General features: G+C 43.9%; 1 protein-coding gene across 3 annotated transcripts in view; it reads left to right on the top strand.

Moving 5' to 3' along the window:
• The window catches only part of LOC135217296 (uncharacterized), a 317,399-nt gene that overhangs the window by 212,762 nt on the left and 83,158 nt on the right, over positions 1-21,479 (top strand). For all 3 annotated transcript variants that reach the window (XM_064253051.1, XM_064253049.1, XM_064253050.1), the window contains exon 4: positions 9,658-9,774. In XM_064253051.1, coding sequence (XP_064109121.1) covers positions 9,658-9,774 — 117 coding nt within the window. The remainder of the gene's footprint in view (positions 1-9,657; positions 9,775-21,479) is intronic.

Raw genomic sequence — 21,479 nt, 5'->3', positions numbered from 1 at the left:
CTCCTCCTCCTTCGTCTTCAGCCTGGGCAATCAGATCACCGAAAATAGCGCTAGCCTTGTGGCAGATTGCTGTCTTGCTTATCGTATCGCCAGCGATTTCTTTCTTTTATCCATACACGTGACTCCTCTTGTTGGACAAAATAGTCACGCCCTTGGAAGGTGTAGCTGCTTTGATGGCTTCCTTCTGCTTAAGGATGGTGCCTATCGTCAACAGATTTTGGCTGTATTCCTTAGCGATCACACTCAACCGCATGCCAGCTTCATACTTCTTAATTATCTCCATCTTTGTCTCCATCCTCTTCTTTCCTTGAACTTCAGCAACTTTCTTGGGACCCATGACTATAATTAAGTTAATAAGTTCACGCACAACACAATAAAGTACAAAGCGAAATCACTAGCACGAATTTACGTTAACAAACGAAATACGTATACATGAATCAACGAATTCCGCGTGCGTACGATAATGCTGGTGCGACGAAGTGGCCGATGGACGCCTTTACGTAGAGGCATGATGGGATAGATGCTGACCAATAGGAGAGCAGGATCTTATGGCGGTGACTAGCATCAGGAACCAAGGGGAGAGTGGTAGGATGGTGGAGAGTCTACAGAGTTAGAGGTGCGCGAGTTTTAAAATTGTTCTTGGTGGTCTGGGCGAATCTCGGGACTTTACAGTAACACCCTTTTGTAACCTGAATTATTTTCGTAAGCAGACGCAAAAAAATTTTCGTCTTTGCTTTCGTAACTTGGATTTTTTGTAAGTTCGGACTTTCGTATGTCGAGGTTCCACTGTACTAGTATGCTAATTCAAGTTTTCATGCTTTCAAGTGTAAAGTCAGTATGGAGATTCTATGTATGCTATTTATATTTTTGAAAATATGTACGAAGGCAGTACGTAATTTACAGTGCTTGTCACTGTATGATCAACTTGTAGAACATATCAGACATAACAGTTGTCGTTCTGTGAAAATTATTATCTTAACCTTGAAGAAAAGTACTGGTACAATCTGTATGTACTATGTTACCTAAGTACAGCACATACAGTTAATGTACTTTCAGAAGATGTTCCCATTCACACTTTTTAAAGATAATACCCCTCCAGAGTTTACCTCACATGACATATGTATTTCTTTCTCATAGTTAGCCCTCACACTAGTGCATGATTTTAAATTGATTGAATTTTATCTTCACCCTCTGCAAACATTACATATGTACATGCATGTTTTCTTTATGTCATTGAACTGTGTACTTACCTTCGTCATGACAGACTTATGAAGTTTACCTAGTGACCAGTGAAAACCTATTTTACTCTGAGGGAAAAAGAAAATGGCATCCCATGAATTAGGGGTAATGTTAGTATGTATATGTATGATAATGGATACGTATGTACGTAGTAGTTCCTGTAACTACTTTTATGCCAACCAGTTATTTCTTTATTAAGGGTAATGAATTAAACTAACTTTTACATCAAATTACAGTAACTTTAATTTCATTTAAAAGTTAGCTTAATACTTGGGTAGCAAGATTAGGGTCATATTTAGTGTTCAACCTCTGGAAGTAAGCTTTTATTATTTTTAGAGACCGTGCTAAACTTACGCAAAACTTCCCCTTACGCGAGGGGGTCTGGAACCTATCCTCGCGTAAGTTCGGGATATTACTGTAGTTGGAACCCCCATAAAAATGCTGAAAATAGGCTATTTTGTTGGTTAAAACTCAAGAAAAACCCACCAAAAAATGTTTATACTGCATTTTTTTAATAGTTTTATCACAAAAAGTACATTTTATGATGAAATTGATAAAGCAAAATCCAGGAATTCGTGGATATATTTCTCATAGAAAAATACTACGAACAGGTGAAATTCCTGCGAATAATGGGGTAGATATGGTCCAGAGAGAAATCCGTGAATCCGTCAGTCTGGTAATCCGAACACAAATACAGGGGTCCCACTGTATTATACTCATTAGTATGCTCATCTTTACTGTATTTGCTTCCCAGTGACATTATCCACATATGCACTTTTTGTTGATGATCTTTCAGTTTTATTTGCAGGATCAAGAATGCCACTGAAAGAAATTTCCAGCTTTCATACTGGCAGATTTATATGGCTTCAAGTTCTCAATAAGTAAAACAGCAGCCGTTCTGGACCACATCCAGACATAAATATTAAAGGTCAAAGAATTCTTTATGTGGAAGAAACTTGACTGGTTCGGTATAAAAGTGGTTCAGAGAAAAGTTTTTTATGTCTAGTAATGTAGGTTTAGAGTTAGAATTGAGTAATGTAAGATAACTTTAGCTATGAGGTTGATGTCTCATCTTCTGTGATTTCTGTTGAGCCTTCTCTTGCTGTTCTTGCCGTGCGGCCTCAACCTATTTCTTAGTCTATTTCCTTCTCAGTACCTTCCTCCCTCATGTTGTAATTTTCCTTTTTACCCTCTGTCTTGTCTTTGTCTATTGATATTAGTGGTTCTTCCTTTCTGCTATCCCAAATATATATGATTTGTGGCACTGCTGCCTCCACAGAGATGAACATAGATTATATACTGAAAGTATTTTTTAACTGTAAACTATCGTCATCAGGTGGTATGATGTCGGGTAGATTGGTGGCTGGTGGTCGGTTGTGTTGGGTCTCTCCGACACTTTCCCCTTCCCTCCAAGCTGCCTTTCTAATCGTCTTCCCACCTTTTTACTTGTATCATCACTCTCTTAGCTGCCTCTTGACACCTCAAGTATTATGCTTCTGCTTCGTTTATTGCTTTACTTGAATAGTAGGTTTCTGTTGCCCTGGCTTCTTTGTCAACACTTGAGGAGGAGGAGGAGATTGAGGTGGAAGAGTCATTGGTTTTTAGGCAATTTGTAGACAGGTGTACTTCTGTCTACCCTCATTTGATTAAGGTTTTCAAGACGTTAGGGACATATTTGAGATGCGCTGTGCTTTGAGGAAACTTCAAATGTTCTAGCAAATAATGGCACTTTTAAGAATGCTTTTACTTGTCTGCTTCCATTCGTGAGGTTGCTTGCATTGACCCCGTAAAAAGAGCATTGGAGATTGGGCAAAGTTCTGTGGAAATCTGATACTGACACTTTTCCAAATTATTGAAATGTCATCATTGGCTGACTTTCACTTACTATTAGTGATCATTCCTTACATAAGCTTAAAGGTCTTGGTTTAGTTTTGAATTCTGTAACACTCCATTTGACAAGTTCTGTGATTGTGTAAATGTTACTATATAATATTGACAGCTGTAAACATAAAAATGATGGTAACTCACTATTGCAAAGTGATTATGTAAAGGAAAGTTTTTTTTTTTTTCAAGTTACCCAGTAATTACATAGCTTATAGGTTTCCACATACGGCAGCCTAAATTCAAACTTTGCGGGTAGCACTTCAGTTGCTCAGTGTAGTTATACAGTGCCATGCTCGACTAAACATCAAGTGCATACAGCAGCGTGTTCTTATTTCCAGTTATACCACCGAATTTCGGTAGTATTAACAAAACCACTGGAAGACATTCATAGCTTTTGAGTAGGATGAGTCTTGTCTTTTGTTTATTTTTAATTATTTTAATTCAGATTATCATTAAGCTTGCTGCTACGTACTTGCAGTCGCTAGAATAGTTTTGTCTTAAAAAATAATTCTCAGATGTTACACCATCCTTTTAAGACAACTTTTTCAATTATTATTTGCTTACCAGGCTTAGGCTATGTGCAAGTCACTGGTTAACAATTGCCATAAAAGTAGTTCTTGATTGTTACATCATTCATTTAGGCCAAATGTTTGCTTTTAGGATTTGTTTACCGGCCATAGGCTACAGGCACTCCCTGGTTAATGGCAGACTTGGTTAATGGCAATCCGGTTTTGGCGCCATAATGGGCCAAGTTTCGGTTATTGGCGCCATAAGGTGCCGATAATACAATTATGGCGACATAACATACTCAACAGAGATACCATTAACTGGTTTCAGCACCATTAACCGAAACTTGGTGCCATAAATGCCATAAATCACCGAGTTTCAGTTAATGGCATTTTTCGCTAATCAGCAGCCTGCTGAATGGAACCCCTGCTGATAACCGGGGACTGCCTGTATTCGCAAGACACTGGTAAATAATTACTTCTAAGTAATTAGTGAATGTTAAGACATTCTTTAGGCCAAATGTTAGCAGTTAGGCGGAAACATTTTGTTTTGTTCAAAGAGCCTAGGATACTTGTCGCTTTCTTTTGCAGAGAACTGAAAAGTGTGGAGGTTGAAATGTAGAAAGGAGAGAATGGTGTTAATGTTTGGCTTCATTGGGCTTTAGGTGGAAACTTCCCGTCAGTCGAGTATCGACTGTCGGTTCTTGCTTCGGTAGTACTTTGGAATGTTACAAAGAAAGCTTGCATGGCCTCGGCGTACGGAGATATATTCCTGGTGTCACGCTTACTTAGTGGACTGCAGTGCAGGCCACTCGAGTACACTAATTGGTTATTTGTAAATGATATTTGTTTTATTTGTTTTATGTCTAATTAGAGAATGAAAGCAATTGTCCTACAATGTTAGAGTTGGAATTACTTTGGTACTTTAATGCTAAAGCTACTTTTTTATATGAATATCTTTTATCATTGAGGGTTCAGATACAAATGTGTTATCTTAAAATGCAGTCATGTCTGAATATTGTTCATACATATTATGCATATTTCTATGCCTAGATGCTAGAAATTGCAATAAAGATATAAAAAGTAGTTTGTAATTGATTACTGATCGATTATTTTTTATGTAAGTAAGAAATAACAGAGACTACTAAAAATCAGTGAGGCAACCACCTTCTAGCCTTCACCCACCCATGCACACACAAGAGCTCCCATCACCTGCCTCCATCCGCCTTCTGTCTCCCACCTCCCGTGCCCAACATCGCCCAGTGCCAGCTCATGTCCGCCTGCCACCAGTTCTCTCCTACTACTAGCCCTCCTATCTTGTTCATTTGCTCCTGTGCCTGGCTCCCTCACTTCCTTCCAATGCCTTTGCCAGTCTTTTATTTTGGTTATCAATAAAATAATCATGTAAGAGTGAAGTGTGCAGTGGAGGAGGTGACTACTCATCCTGTGATGCTCGTAGACAAAGGTCACAGTCCTGCTCCCCCACACTGGGGAGAAGACATACCTTATGTCCAAGGGAGGTCGGAGGAGTTGTCCCCTTAGTCGAGCCTGTTGCTGGTCCCAGGTATCAACAGACAGCCACTGGAAAGGCATCTTACTGGATGTGATGTGGAGGAGGTGACTATCTGGCCCCTTGGATCTCCTAGATCTGAAGTAATTTCTTGCCCCTCCACACCAGGGAGAAGACATACTGGCAGTTGAAGGGAGTCCAAGGGGGTTGCCCTTGATAGTTGCCTCTTGGTCGAGCCTGTAACCTATCCCCAGGTGTCGGCAGACAGCCACTGAAGAGGCATTTTGGTGGATGAGTAGTGAAGAGTTGACTATCTGGCCCCTCGGATATCTTAGACCTTAAGTCACTGTCCTGCTCATCTGCACCTTGGAAAAGGCTTACTGGCAGTCGAAGTGAGCCCGAGGTGGTTGCCCCCGATAGTTTCTTCCTTGGTTGAAACTGTTGTGCGTTTACAGGTTTTGACTGAATGCCGCTGGAAAGGCATCTTAGTGAGTGGTGCTCGGTAGTAGTCGGATTCAGAAGAGTTGCTTATTATACTTAATTAGTATTGAATATTGAATGTCCTTTGCTAGCGCCTAGACATTTGGAGCATCGTAAGTGACTCCCAGGCGTTCACCACCAAGTGTGTCGACTCGCTCGACTTCACTTGTACGCCCCCCTTCTGTTAGTTGCTTGGCACCAGTGGTAGAGCGTTTGGCACCAACTGTTTCTTCTCCTAAGACATCTGGTTTAGAGGATTTATTTTTAACTCCACTTCATCAGCAACTTCACGATCTGATGGTTTTTCTTAAGAAGGTTACCGCTCTTACAGGTAGAGATGCTGCCTTGCCGTCTGACTAAGAGGAAGTGGATCAAGTCTCTGGTCCTGTGTCAGTGTATTCAACCTTCTCAAGTACTTTTTGTCCTGGCACTCATCTGAATAGTACCGATTCTTCTGATGAGCACCAGGTGTTTATGCTCTGACTTCTGCTTTTTTTTCTCTCTCTCTCTCGAGCACCAGCCTCCGTCCAGGTGCTCTGCACCATCTGAGGTGCCACCTCACACAGCACCTGCAGTTTGTAGTTTAGCACCAGTTGTTTGACGCCCAGCAAGACCGTCTCCTCATCCATCTTAGTAGACATGAGGATCCTTCACTAACCCCTGTTTGCTGCCACTTGGAGGATTGGATGGGCTTCCTTAAGAGGAAGAAGTCTGTTGCCAAGAGTAAGGATCACCCTTTGTCTTCCATCTCTTCAGATTGAAGATCCAGGCCAATTAAATGCTCCTGCCTCTTCATATTCTAGCCTTCTGAGGTTTCTTTTGTGAACTTCCTGGACTTCTTTGTACCAGCGCTTTCCTGTTCACCTGCTTCCATTCTCCTCATGAGGAAACTTTGTTCTGACACTTGACTTCCCAAGTTAGTGCTCTCCTCTTCTGAGAAGAGATCCCTGCATAAGGCAGAGGAATGGTTGGTGTCAAGAGGGATTAAGGTAAAGCTTCTTTTGCTTTTCCTCCGTCTAAACTGCTGAAGAAGAGGTATCGCTTTTATTCCATCAGGGAGGTTCCTTCCTGAGCAGTGTCTGCCTCCTCCCAGGGTGAATTCTACGGCTATGTAGAATTCTTCAGCCAAGTTTTTCTTCTCTTCGCCTGAGCTGGAATATTGTTAGTGTGGGGAATATTCAGTGTCCTAGACTGGACAGTTGTTGTGTTAGCCAAGAAGATTGAGGACTACCCAATACTTGCAGAAAACCTCTCTTCAGATTGATTAGGCATTTTTTTTGTGCACCTGTAAGGCAGTTAGGCGAGTTGGCCTAGATTTTCGCCATTGGGATGCCCAAAAACAATGAGAATTTTGGTGTTCTTTCGATACTAAAAGGGTGACAGTTACACAGAAGGCAGACCTCTTGTTTTTGTCCCTCAATAAGTCTGATCTTGATAGCTCAGTCGACAAAGCGGCCACAGATGACTTCTGCTACTCCTGCCAAGGTTTTTTCACCTAGGCACAAGCCTTTAGAGGAGGAAAGTCACATCCTCAAGAGAGACCCCACTCCAACCTTCAGCCCTCTTTGAAGTCCTTTTAGAAGTCTTCTTGAAAGTGAGTCTCCAGTCTTTCGTGCTCCTGTCGGGGCCAGACTGCACCTATTTTTGGAGGAATGGAGTTACAGGGGGCCCAGAACCTTGGGTGGTTCAGGTTCTTCAAGAGGCTACTCCATTCTTTTCAGGGAAAGAACCACTTTTCCAAGTCTTTCATCACCATGGCGATGTTACGTTCATCCCTGACCTCCGGGAGCACTCAACATCTCTCAATCTCAATTTCCTACTCGCCTGACACCTAGCTCCTCTGGCGCCAACTGATGCTTCTGACACCAAATCGTACTCTGAGTGTCCACCAGCTCCCAAGTCCCTAGCTCATCTGGTGCCAGCTACAGTCTGGCTCTAGTTCTTGCTACAAGCTCCCCGCTCCTCAGTGGTGCTCCCCATCTCAGAAGTAGTATAGAGAGCTCTCTGTCCAGTTCGAGTTTTTCAGGAATTCCATGAGTTGAACAGGAATCAGAGGACCATCCATAACCTAAGGAGTGATTGCAAGAACCCGTCTCTTTCTCTCTCTAAACATGTTGTCTTCCATTTTATATGGACTTCACTTTTGAGACTCACTCAATGTTATGGAGTGGTTTTTGCCTACTATGAAGCAAAGCTAAGGGTGTCAGAACAGCCTCTACCTTCTTAGTTTTCAGACAGTATTTGCTCCTCTTTACAACCCACTGGAAGCATAAGCGATCTTCGCTTCTTATTATATATTTCATAAAAGCTTAAAAAGTGTCAACATTTTTCAATTCCTCAAGACCATTTTTAGTGACTGGTATGGCATTGTGGAAGGAAACACAGGATGTTCTCCTACTATCTCTTCACCTTTTCATTATGGTGCTGAGTTTGTAGATCCAGGGCATACAGTGTACCTGGAGCACTCGCCACTTGGTGGATGGGTCATTACTTTATTTCAGTGTAGGTGTCAGTATTGTCCAGTTGTTTTTATTTGGGTGCTGTGCCCAGGGCAAGGTCGGGCACCTATCATACTTTGCTAGGCATAGGAGCACTTCCCTTGCTGCAAAGTTCCCCTTAAGAGGAGGTGTCTTTTGTCTATACTGCCACGCCACTACTGGTTAAGATGAGCACCAGGCAGAGGCAGTAATCCATCAGCAGTAGTTCTCTCAACTGATGGGAAATGTCAAGCTTTGTTTTTCAGTGACAGCAACTTTTCTACTTCAAATTTATTGTCTCAACATAAGCTTTGGAGTAGAATATGTCCATGATCCCATCTCCTTTCAATTTGGAATCAGTTATGTAATTACTGGGTAAGTCACTTATACAAAAATGACATTTTTATTATAAAATGAGGTTTTGTATATACTTACCCTGTAATTACATGATCAGAGCCCTCCCTCCCTCCCCTCTGATGGACATTATGCATAAAACAGAATGAAGTGTAGCTAATTGTTCTTAGTATTGCCATTAGAGGGCAGCACTGTATACCTACACTAAACAGTGGAAAGGCTACCTGTGAAATTTGAATTTAGGCTGCCATACATGGAAAACCATAAGCTATGTAATTACTTGGAAAGTACTATAAACAAAACCTCATTTTAATTTATTATAAAAATGTCATTTTTATGTTTGTTTCAGTTACTGTGTTACTGTTTTGAATATTTTTATGCCAAGCAACCTGCAAAATTTTGTTTGTGTCTCTGTGTAGAAAAGAGAGTTCAGATTAATGTGGTTACTATTGGTTTAATAAGATTAAAAGTGACACCTGCTCATACAGCCCTGCTCATACAGCCTCTTCTAGAATCCTTTCACTTACTGCAAAGTGACTTCTTTGCCCAGTATCAAGATACTATACTTTTCAAGTATTTTTCCAGTCAGGTCAGTGAAAGAGTCCCTTCTCTCAAGTGTTTTCTGACACCCTCACAATTGATCAGTTACATAGCAATGTCTTATTCTCTACTGCCATCTCTTTGGAATCTTTATCTTACTCCATTTTCAGTGTTGCATTCTTTCATTGGTAAAGGAGCAAATCTGTTTCTTCCTTTTGGGTTAAGCATACTCCTTTTCCTTTGACCTTCATTTTTTTTTAGGCTAGGGCTGCATAAAAACACAGTCTTACACAATCTAATGGCATTGGTGTAATAGTAATTGGTCAGCATTTGTGTGTTTTAATAGTATTTTAGAATGTAAAGACATGGCAGGATGTCATTAGGTCAGTTAAAAAGGTAGGAAAGGGTGAAAGTTATTGTTCAGTACTTAAACTATCTGTCCTCTTAGACTACACACACACACACACACACACACACACACACACACACACACACACACACACACACACACACACACACACACACACCCCAATGCTGCCAGTTGACACTCATGGTGATGTATCTGTACTGTAGTGTCAGTCATTGCTGAAAAGCTTACAAGAAATATATGTACAATTGTACTCTGTAGGTGTCTTTAACCACTCGTTTCTTATCTCTTCCTTTTCAGTAAAAGTTCTCGGGTACATCAACAAGGTATGCATCGTGCCCCCTCTTTGGACTCTGCTACTCATCGTGATCTACCATTGTCGCCGATTGCTCGCATTCATGATGCTCAAAGTGACAGGTAGAGTGTGAGGTTTTATTTCTGTTTGTTTTATAATTGTATGCTACAGTATTTTGATATCTTATGAAACTTAAATTTGTAGAGTATTGCAATTGGAAATAAAATTTCATATATTTGCTATACCCTGGATAAAAAATAATTGTAAATTCTTAGTTGTATTTTCTGGGCTCAGCTCGTGTCGCTGCGCGAAATATCCTTTAATCTATTATTTCTAGGGTAAATGTACTAACACATACCAGAGAATAAATAAATAAAGAAAAAGGTCAGTACAACTGACTCGCTCACCCTCCAAGAGGGTGTCGGTATGAACACTATGGCGAGTGAGACCACTACCACGAGCCGAATGCCAATAGAAATCTCCCACTACAAAATCCCCACAAGAGGAGAGCCGACCCACAGAGTGGGCAGCAACTACTACTACTCCATCCCATGCTGCCGACTGCTGCGCCTCTGGTGGACATCCTTTTCAGTTAGCGCACACGATACACACGTGCCCTTTTTTACTCTGTGTTTTTTGTGCCCTTTTCTTTGGATTTATTTATCATGGAGCGTGCAGCCATCGCAGCAGCTAAGTTAAGTACTCAGTGTTTATTGCTAATTGGTTTTTTCCGGCCCTGAGCCCGTATTTGCCGTTTTTTAGGTATAAATACGAACTCTAGGTCGGAAGCATGGCAGCATGGTTCTGCCTCGTGGTGGGTTCGTTCTTGGTCTCCCATACCCAGAACATCCCCTTACTTTAGTACGCTCTATTTTAATCGTCCGATTTGTTTTAGGGTACAGTCTACACGGTTTTGTCATGCATGCATGTCTTTTACCTTATGTAGGCTCCTTCTATCCAGACCCTAGCCACGGCTCTTAGTATCGGCCCCGGCTAGCTTTGAGTGGTAGACTTTCCTTCGGGTTAGTCGTACACTCCTGGATTTTTTCTCCTACTATTTTGTTTTCTTTCTTTCATGATTATTCTTTTGAATTATATTATATTATATTATGTTTAGGTTAGTGTAGGCGTCTGGCTTGCTTAGCCTAGGTTATGGCCCATAGGGCCTATATGCTACCGCTCTTCAGTTCGGTTGCTTCCCGATAGCATCTCTCTGATCAGACGGTTGTGTTTTCTAGGCATTATTGTTTCATTGTTTTGTACTTACCGCCCCGTGGTCACTACGTGATCACGGAGCAGCCAGACGCCTGTCCAGTCATCTTCCCCCCTCCCGCTCTTCCATAGAGTCGGGGGGTGGGTCGGTCTTCCCATGCTCGCTCCGCATACCCGAGCCTGCCTCCCTCTCCCCCCCAGGCGGAGGGAGTAGAGGGACGGGACAGACCCAGACTGGACTCGACCTCTCCAGCTTCTCGGTCCGGCCGGATGGTAAGGTGGGGGGACTGGCCTTTCCCCCCTCCGTCGCTCCGTTGCTAGCTTGAGTCTGTATGTCCTCTCGCCCTTTCCCACCTTACTGGGGCTCCTTTACTACCGGAGACCTGGCATTCAGCGGAAAGGTGCTAGTCCACCCAGCAGGATGGACCGGGACATACAGTTGGTCTCTTCTAACCACTCCGTCTCGCTGAGTCACGACACTCCGCCACGCACTGGACTTAGTCCGGTACGTTCGAGTTTTATAGGTTTAAGATCTGTTATGTTAAACTAGTAAGTTTATCTTTAGCTACCTTAAACCATCCCCCCTCCCTTACCTGTCTCACCGGATCTCTCCGGGGTTATAGCCTATTCAGGCGTTAAGGGAGGGGTTATGCCCAAATTTTTTTCCGAGCTCCGGCATGCAACGGAGTTCTTCTGCCCTTTAGCCTGTAAGTGATAGCCTTTAAGATACTCATGTGTCTTTTCACTTACAGACCACCACTGTGAGCATCCGGGATGCGCCGCCACACTTCAAGACCCATGTGGACATGAAGTTTGCCGGTCCCATGCTCCATGCGCGACTCCGCAAACTGGGGACATCCAAGGTCTTGGTATCACGAGGACATGCACCATCTGTTATGATCTGGTGAGCCAGCTCTTAGACGGGGTAAGTATTCCAACTCCGTTAACTGGTCCTCATTTTGTTATAGTTCTTAAGTTTTTACATTAAATCTTCCAAACTTAAGATAAAATTCATGGGGTTTTGCAGCCCCTATAATTTTAAGTTAAGCTTTTAATTTAGTTTTAGTTTTAAGTTTAATCTTAAAATCTAATCAATACCCTCTCTTCCAGGCTCCGGCTGTGAGGGATACCGCACTGGCAACCCTGCGGGCCTGGGTCGGCGGTTTTGGGAAGAACGCCGCCAAGGGTATGCCCTACATTCTTGAAAAGAAGTTGGCGGTACTGATCTTCCCCGGAGGCAAGGCTACAGGCTACGTCGACCCAGCAGAGGCGGCCCCGACTATCGCTTTCATTCAGCAACAGCTGGCTGCCTCGTTGACGGATCAAGGCCAGGACATCTCCTCGGAAGTCGCGACGTTGGACATTAATATTGAACCTATGGTAGGTGTAGACGACCTGTTGGTCGAGGTAGGTACGTTGGACGCCCAATGGGATGCCCTTGGGTGCCACTGGATCTTCTACCCCTGTAACCTCTCCATCCTTCCAAGGCTTTACAGGTACAGAGTTATATACTTCTCCTGACGCTTCCGTTAGACCCAAGGTCAAAGGTCAAGCAGTAAAAACCTTGACGAAGACGTCGTCGTCGTCTAAAAAGACGGCGTCGGCGTCATCTTCTTCTCGTAAGTCTCCGGCTAGAAATCCTGGAGCAGAGAGATCTAAAGCTTCTGGGTCCGGCTCTAAGTCCTCTAGGAGTAGATCCTCCAGGGAGAGATCACACGCTCCAGCGGAGTCGACAGTTCCGCTACCTTTGGTTCCGGTTCAGAGCCACCCTTCCACCTCCGCAGCAGCTCCGGCTTTGGACTCCAATGCTGGTCTGTTGCAACAAGTGGGCGATCTGGTTGGTTCTCTGAAAAACAGCATGGAACAAATGATCTCCCGGTTGTCTGATAGGATCACCTCTCAGGACAACATTATAGCCGGACTGAGCCAAGCTCCACTAGCCTCTCCCCCTCCTTTCAGCACAGGGGGAGCCCAATTACCCCCGTATGACTCTCTACCTCCGTTCTCAATGAACAACCCTTGGAGAGTAGCGTCATACGCCCCCTTCCAAGACGGGCTTATCTCTATCCCGGAATGTGGAACTCGGAGGATTGAAGACTTCGAGTTCTACCCGGAAGACCTTCAGCCTCCGTTCATCGGCTACGCCAGGCTCACCGCCTCGGCCATGACTCGGGACGATAAGGTACCGAAAGAGACAGTCCTCTATTCACGAGACCAGGCTCAGAGAGAATGGCTCAGGTGTCTAGAGGACATGGATTGTTCCAATACGAAGATCCAACCATTTAAGAGTCCTTTTACGATCTTTACGATGGAAGAGAGTACCCCGCTCCCTTTCTTGACAAAGATCGCGACAACCACCATTCCAGCAGCCCAGCAGGGGGATTCGAATGCCTCAGCTGAAGGAAGCAGATCCTACGTCTCCTTTAAAACTTCCCTCAGCCGGTGAGTTGTGGGAAGATTTGCCAATACCTTTTCAGCAGGCAAACTCAAACCAGACTGCGCTATGGAGCAGTTTGGTGAGAAGCTACCTAGGCTTCCAGATAGCCTTATCCAGGCAGAATTCGATTCCAAATCGAGGTTAGCCAGGTCGATTAATACCATGGCTATGACCGAGGTGGCTACTATTGCCTATGGTTCTGAGCCACTTTTTAAGCTTCTTACCAAGTCTCTGACTCAAACGGTGCAGTCGGATATGTTTGAGTTCGCCACGGCTAGGACGAACTGTAGGACATGTCCTCCAAGAAGCAACAATTCGGCACGAGCCGAATAAGTTGCTTACATCAAGCATCTGGGGAGCAGACCTCTTCCCAGAGGCGATGGTGAAGGAGGTTCAGGCAGAGGCTACGAGATTGAACCAAAGCCTTAAAGATCGTTGGGGTCTTACGGCCAAGAGACGCCAGGATCAAGGGGTTAAGGGTAGGGCTCAAAGGAAACCCAGACGTTTCCAGCCCTACCAGAAGAAACAGCCACGCTTTTCTCAGCAGGTTCCAGCTGTTCCGTTGGTGCAAGCAGCCCAACCTTCTACTTCCAAGCTCAATCGCAGCCGATCTATGTTATCTCCCCTCAGCCTCAACCCATCCATCTTACGCTCTCTCTCCAGCCTACAATCAGGTCTTCGAGGGTCAAGCTTCCAGAAGTACGACCGCTCGGGTAAGGGAGGCAGAGGTAAACGATCCTTTCGTGGGAGAGGATCGGGAGGGCCCTTTAATAGAGGAAAGCATTTCAGGGGAGGCCGAGGAGGCTACCAAAACCAATGAGGATTTTCAGGTAGGAGGGAGGCTGTTTCACTTCCGCCACCGGTGGAACTTCAGCAAGTGGGCGCAGAGCATTGTGTCAAAAGGCCTGGGTTGGGAGCTGGATAGCGAACCCACCCCCATCCAGACCTTTCCGCCAACTTCCATCCAAAGAATTGACGGAGTATGCGGAGGACCTCCTTCAGAAAGGAGCTATAGCGAGAGTCAACAGGTTAAAATTTCAAGGGTCGCTTATTCAGCGTGCCAAAGAAAGGCTCACAAAAAAGAAGGGTAATCTTAGACTTGTCCCGCTTAACTTAGCCATTCGCTGCGACAAGTTCAAGATGCTCACGATCTCGCAGGTGCGGACCTTACTTCCCCCCGTGTGGGCCGTCACCACCTCTATCGATCTTACAGACGCTTACTATCATATCCCTATTGCAAGACACTTCCGTCCGTATCTGGGCTTCAAGATAGGAGACCAGACATTCTCCTTCAAGGTAGTTCCTTTCGGGCTCAACGTAGCACCCAGGGTTGTTCACGAAGCTGGCGGAAGTAGTAGTTCAACAACTAAGATCGCAAGGGGTTATGGTAGTAGCGTATCTCGACGACTGGTTGATCTGGCTCCAACAGTCGAGGAATGCAACAGAGCAACACTGAAAGTGATTCAGTTCCTGGAATATCTAGGCTTCAAGATAAACAGGACCAAGTCAAGACTCACTCCAGAGTCAAACTTTCAGTGGCTGGGCATTCAATGGAATCTATCCTCCCATACTCTGTCGATTCCATCAACCAAGAGGAAAGAAATAGCGAAGTCAGTCAAGCAATTTCGAGTCACAAACTTGCGTCAAGAAGAACTCAGGAAAGGATCCTGGGTTCACTCCAGTTGCATCAGTGACAAACATCTGATGAAAGCCAACTGAAAGACCTAACCAGAATCTGGCGCTCACGAGCAAATGTCAGGTCCAGGGACAAATTATCCTCAGTCCCTCAGATTCTAAAGAATCGACTCCGCCCGTGGGCGAAAGTCAAGAACTTGTCGATATCAGTGCCCCTTCAGTTTCCTCCTCCGGGGATTACCATCCACACAGACGCTTCATTAAGCGGTTGGGGAGGATATTCCCAGTTCAAGAAAGTTCAGGGAACTTGGTCACCTCAGTTCCGTCAGTTCCATATAACGTACTGGAAGCAATGGCAGTGTTCTTGACTCTAAAAAGGTTACGTCCGCCAAAGTACTCCCATATAAAGCTAGTCTTGGACAGCGCAGTGGTAGTACATTGTATAACAGAGGAGGCTCCAAATCACGTCATCTAAATCATGTCATGGTAGCCATCTTCCTCCCTGGCGGACAAGTTCAGTGGCATCTCTCCTCCACCCATATAGCTGGAGTGAGAAAACGTCATAGCAGATGCTCTATCCCGATCAGTACCTCTAGAGTCGGAATGGTCACTGGACAACAGTTCGGTTCCATTGGATTCTTCAGAGAGTTCCAGGCCTACAAGTGGATCTCTTCGCATCTCAAGCGAACCACAACTCCCATGCTATGTGGCCCCCAACCTGGACCCTCTTTCCTGCCATGCACGGACGCCCTGGCTCTAGACTGGAACAACTGGGAGAAGATTTATGTCTTTCCTCCAGTGAATCTTCTCATGAAGGTACTGAACAAACTCAGGACATTCAAGGGTCAAGTGGCTCTAGTAGCCCCAAACTGGCCGAAGAGCAATTGGTACCCTCTAATTCTGGAACTGGTCTTCGCCCTCTTCGGATTCCCAGGTCCCAGGCTCTCCCAGTCAGTACAAACGAGACTGTGTTCGCTTCCTCAGGAATTCTCAAAACCCTAACTTTATGGACTTCATGAAGTTTGCAGCGAAAAGGAATGCGGATATTGACCCTCAAAATACTTCTCTTCTTTGGAATCCGATAAAAGAGATTCAACTTTGAGACAGTATGATGCAGCTGTCAAAAAGTTAGCAACCTTCCTGAGAGAATCAGATATTAGAATCATGGACAAATCAATTCAGCTATATCCTTTTCAGATCTTTATTTGAAAAAGGCTTAGCAGCTAGCACGATTACGACAAACAAGTCAGCCTTGAAAAAGATTTTTCAATTTGGTTTCAACATAGACTTGACGATTCCTACTTCTCGTCTATTCCCAAGGCGTGTGCTAGACTTTAGACCTTCTGTAAGGCCTACGTCAGTCATCATGGTTCTTAAACGATGTTCTAAAGCTGGCTTCAGAAACTGATAATGACACATGTTTCGTTTATAATGCTCTTAAGAAAAACTCTATTTTTATTAAGCTTGGCCTCAGGAGCTAGAATTTCAGAACTGTCGGCTTTATCCAGAGATCCGGATCATATTCAGTTCCTTCCCACAGGGGAAGTGCTACTTTCTCCGGAACGTAGTTTATAGCTAAGAATGAATGATGAGGTGGGGAAAAACCATGGAAGGTACTACCCCTTCCACAAGATGTATCTTTCTTTGCCCAGTTTCGACCTTACGAGCCTTTCTGTCTAGGACCTCCTCATCCTCATCGGGTCCTCTCTTTAAGAGAGAAAAAGGTGGTACTTTATCTATTAAAGGCGTCAGGCAGCAAAATCCTGTACTTCATTAAACAAGCCAATCCTGACTCTTTTCCAAAAGCACATGATGTCAGGGCAGTAGCCACCTCAATTAACTATTTCCAACATATGAACTTCGATGAGTTGAAAAAAATATACTGGATGGAAATCGCCGACAGTATTTAAACGTCATTACTTAAAGTCCTTGGAAGCTCTGAAATTTTCAGCAGTAGCGGCGGGTAACATAGTTTCCCCCGACTCTGCCTAATCTTTAGTAGAAGATCCAGTCCTCCTTTCTACCTGTCTCACCCAGCAGTTCGTCTATTCCTGCCTTGTTCATCTACGGTTACCTTGGGTCTTAGCTGCTTTTATGATGATATGGTGGGTGTCCCTTATTTTTTTTTTTGCTAGGGGCACTCACTATCGATTGTATATATTGATCTCTTGGATGTCATCCCTTATTTTTATGCTAGGGGATACATCTTATTTGTAATGGTTACGGGTTGTATATTAAGTTATATACATTCCTTTATATATTATTATTGTTGAAGTTTGTTTTTTTTTGTTCAGCTTATTGTTTTAATTGCTCTAGTTTTTTTTATACATATCATTACACAGATACCATTTCTGTACATATATGCCATATTACCCCTGTATATATGTAAATTACCTTAAGTTAAGAAATATTATTAGAATTAACTTTAATTTAAGCATATTTCTATTTGTATCATTGTGTATATGTATCTTTATTAGCAATTATATTCTTTTATTTTATTTTATCTTTTATTTGAGACCTCTTTTTTTGTTTTGTTTGAATTTGTTTACAATCTTGTGCTATTTCTCTGGTACGATTTCGCGCAGCGACACGAGCTGAGCCCAGAAAAGGGATTTTGACGTAAGGAAAAATCTATTTCTGGGCGATTGGCTCGTGTCGCCAGCGAAATCCCGCCCTACCCATCCCATCGCTCAAGATTGTCTGCTAACTTCAGGATGGCCACCAGAGGCGCAGCAGTCGGCAGCATGGAGGGATGGAGTAGGTAGTAGTTGCTGCCCACTCTGTGGGTCGGCTCTCCTCTTGTGGGGATTTTGTAGTGGGAGATTTCTATTGGCATTCGGCTCGTGGTAGTGGTCTCACTCGCCATAGTGTTCATACCGACACCCTCTTGGAGGGTGATGAGCGAGTCAGTTGTACTGACCTTTTTGCTTTATTTATTTATTCTCTGGTATGTGTTAGTACATTTACCCTAGAAATAATAGATTAAAGGATATTTCGCTGGCGACATGAGCCAATCGCCCTGAAATAGATTTTTCCTTACGTCAAAATCCCTTATTTGGTGAGGCACATGAAAGCAAGGATTTAAGTTATCCAGGATTAAATGGTGGTAATTCATTTTAGGGAAATGAGTTTTTAAAGTATGACTGGTTGGTTTTTTATTGACTTGGGTGCCTGGTAATGCCACTAACACACTAGTGACAATCCCAGTAGGTATTTGTAATATTTCCTTCAACAGTTACTGAAAACAGGAACACACTAGCTGAAATACTATGTATTTTCTTGTTGTCCCCCAGGTCCTGTGTATCATTTATCAGTCCATTAAAAGGAAATGAACAAGGAAAATATATATGGAAGTTACTTTTATTTAATCTTATTGTAAAGATATAATAATAGATTTTACACTTGTGACTTACCAAGCAATTATGAATAGCTGTAAGCTTCCTACCACGGTAGTCAAAAATTCAAAATTTGTGGTGGTGCTGCCATCAATTGTGTAGGTGGACAGGACCCCACTTTCAGGAACGATAGGTGCCAAACTGTAGAGCTCCATCATTTGTTTTCTGCCTCCTCCCGGGTAACAATGGTAGTTTTTTGGCAGTCATCTCGTCATTTTTTTGGATGTCCATACTTTTGGTAATGTATTCATTTCTTTTTGTGGTGGTTTGTTGCTATTTAGCCTTGGATTCCAGCGTTTCAAGTATATTGTATTGTACCGAGGGGTGTAAGACCAGTCTTACCAAATTTCCTTATGACTCCCATACCAAATGTGTTAAATGTAGGGGCCATGATTGTTCGATAGATTTAACCTGTCCAGAATGTAAGAATTGGGAAGAAAGTAAACTGGAGGTTCAAGGGATGCTAGTGAGGTTTGCCCACGAGCAGTCGCCCCCTCTGTTGAGCCTCGTGATCGACCCCAGGTGTCGGCAAAGCGCCATGGGAAAGGCATCTCTTTTAGTGCCAATCATCTGTCATCAGACTCAGAAGACTCCTCTCCAGACAGTTCGTTATCCCAAGACTTGGGATAGCCCCGAGTCCGTCTGGTTTTGATCATCCTGTGAGGTCTACGAGAGTTTTGGAGTTTCTTGAAAGTGCTCGGCTCGTTCCGCTGAGCACCCTTCAAAGCACCCTTCAACTTTAGGACAGTTGGTGCCCACTCTCGTTCGTATGGCTTTCTCTTCTGTTCGATTGGCGCCTGCTGCCATTGTCCAGGCGCCCACTTCTGCCTTCCACGCACCCGCTTCTGCCTTCCATGTGCCTGCTTCTGTACTTTCAGCGCCAGAGGATGGATGTCAGGTACCAGGCGTAGTGCGCCCGTCTACTTCTGCTTCTTCTGCACAGGAAGTTCTTTCTTTCGCTCCTTTCAAGTGGCAGCTAAAAGAGCTAATGGATTTTCTCATGAAAATACTTTTGGAGACTCCTAACGACGATGCCTTGTCTCCTGCCTTGTCTCAGATCTTGTCTGAGGAGGAAGAAGTGGTCCAGGACTCAGCCCCTTCCTCTGCCTACTCATATTCGCTGAAGTTCTTCCTGATAAACTTCCCCTACTTCTTTGAGCCTGCATCCCGTGCTTCTCCAGTTTCAACTTTCCTTATGGGGAAAAGGCGGCTGACAGAATAGGTCTTCCCAAACTTGTTTTGTTGTCCTCTTCTGAGAAGGTGCTTCAGGAGGTGGATGAGTGGCTTGCCAGCAAGAGTGAGCAAGGGAAAAGCCTTATTTGCTTTTCCACCTTCCAAAATTCTTAGAAAGAAGTATAGGTTCTATATTACAGGAGAAACCCCTTCCCTGGGAGTTTCTGCCACTTCCCAGTGAGACTTCTCAGGCTTAGTAGAAGCTTCATGACGTTCAGCATCTCATTAGCCAAGACTTATTTTTCTTCTTCTAAGATGGACCATCTTGTCAAGAACTTGTTCAAGGCTTTAGAGAGATTGAGTTTTCTCAGTTGGACCATGGAAGCATTAGCCAGAAAGATCGAGGACTGCTCGGCTCCTGTGGAGGAATTTTTGTCTGACTGGTTAGTATTGTCATGTGCCGACAAGGCGGAGAGGGGTGGTTCTGATGAGCTGGCTTCCCTCTTCTCCATGGGAATCTTGAAGAAGAGAGAATTTGGTGCTTGTTTGCGTTGAAGGAAATTACCTCCATCCAGTAATTGGGTGCTTTTGTTTGCTCCCTTGGATAAGTCCCATCTTCTCCATCATTCCACGGTAAAAGATATCTCAACGGATTTACAGAAGAAATCCACGACTTGTTTTAGTCTACTAGATGACCGAAGGAACCTTTCCCGGCTATAGCAAGATTTTCTTCTCCTTTGCAGCCTCAGCCTTTTCAGGGAGGAAAAGGTAAATCGCAGCCTAGACTAAGAACTAAACATGTGACCTACCTACAAGCCCAGCAAGAAAGTACCAACCAAGACAACCCTTAGAAATTATTCGCCATTTCCCCATGCCCCAGTTGGTCCCAGTCTCCTTTTGTTTTGGGAGGAATGGAGTCACAGAGTGGGGGAAACCTGGGTAGTCCAGGTATTGAAATAGGGATACTCCATTCCTCTTGAAGAGAAATCTCTGCTATCATTTTCACCAATAGCATTAACAGCGTACCTGCAGGGATCTGAAAGGTTTTTGGCCCTTTCCCAGGAGGTAGAAGCTCTCTTAAGAAAGGGAACGACAGAAGAAGTTTTAGACCAGTAAATCAAAGTGGTTTTACAACCATTTCTTTGTAGTCCCCAAGTCATCAGGGGGATGGAGACCAGTCCTAGATGTCAGAGTCTTAAGTCAGTTTGAGGTGAAAATGAAAATTCATATGAAAACCAATGCCTCAGTCATGTCCTCCCTACAGCAGGATGATGAATGGTGACTGGATGTGGTAGATACTTACTTCCACATCCAGATTCATCCACATTCCAAGAAATTTCTTTTTTTTGTCTTCCAAGACAAGGTTTTTCAATTTCGGGCCCTCTGTTTCAGTCTTTCATCAGCCCCTTAGGTGTTTATGAGAGTTCTTGCTCCTTTTGGGAAATGGCTACATCTTTTAGCCATCAACGTGTCCCTTTATCTTGACGATTAGCTTCTCCGTTCTTCCGAGACAAAGTGCATGGCTATTGACTCAGGAATTGGGATCTTGATTAACAAGAAGTTACAGTTAGTCCCAACTCAGAAGATTCTATATTTGGGCATGATTCTGGACTCGGACTTTCCAGGTTTTTCTCTCGCCCAAGAGAATAGACTCGTGCCTGCAGACAGTCCAGAAGTTCCTTTCCCTGTAGAAGTGTTCAGCGCTAGAATGGTTAAGCGTGATGGGGACTCTGGCCTAGTGGAGACTTTCGTAAGTCTCTGAAGACTTCATATGCGTCCTCTTCAGTTTTATCTGAGCGTTATGGTGCAGGAAAACGCAATCAGACTCCTTCATTTTCCCCATCTCTTTGGAGATCAAAACAACATGAAGTGGTGGTTATCTGTGGAAAAACTTCAGGAACTTCGACCTCTGAACCCCCACCTTAGATTTTATTCAGACGCTTCGGATCTGGGCTGGGCCGTCTTTCTAGGAAGT

This window comes from Macrobrachium nipponense, chromosome 7 (assembly GCF_015104395.2).
Source record: "Macrobrachium nipponense isolate FS-2020 chromosome 7, ASM1510439v2, whole genome shotgun sequence".
Classification (NCBI taxonomy): domain Eukaryota; kingdom Metazoa; phylum Arthropoda; class Malacostraca; order Decapoda; family Palaemonidae; genus Macrobrachium; species Macrobrachium nipponense.
The sequence above is the reverse complement of the archived record's forward strand: the minus strand, read 5'-3'. Positions and strand labels throughout refer to the sequence as shown.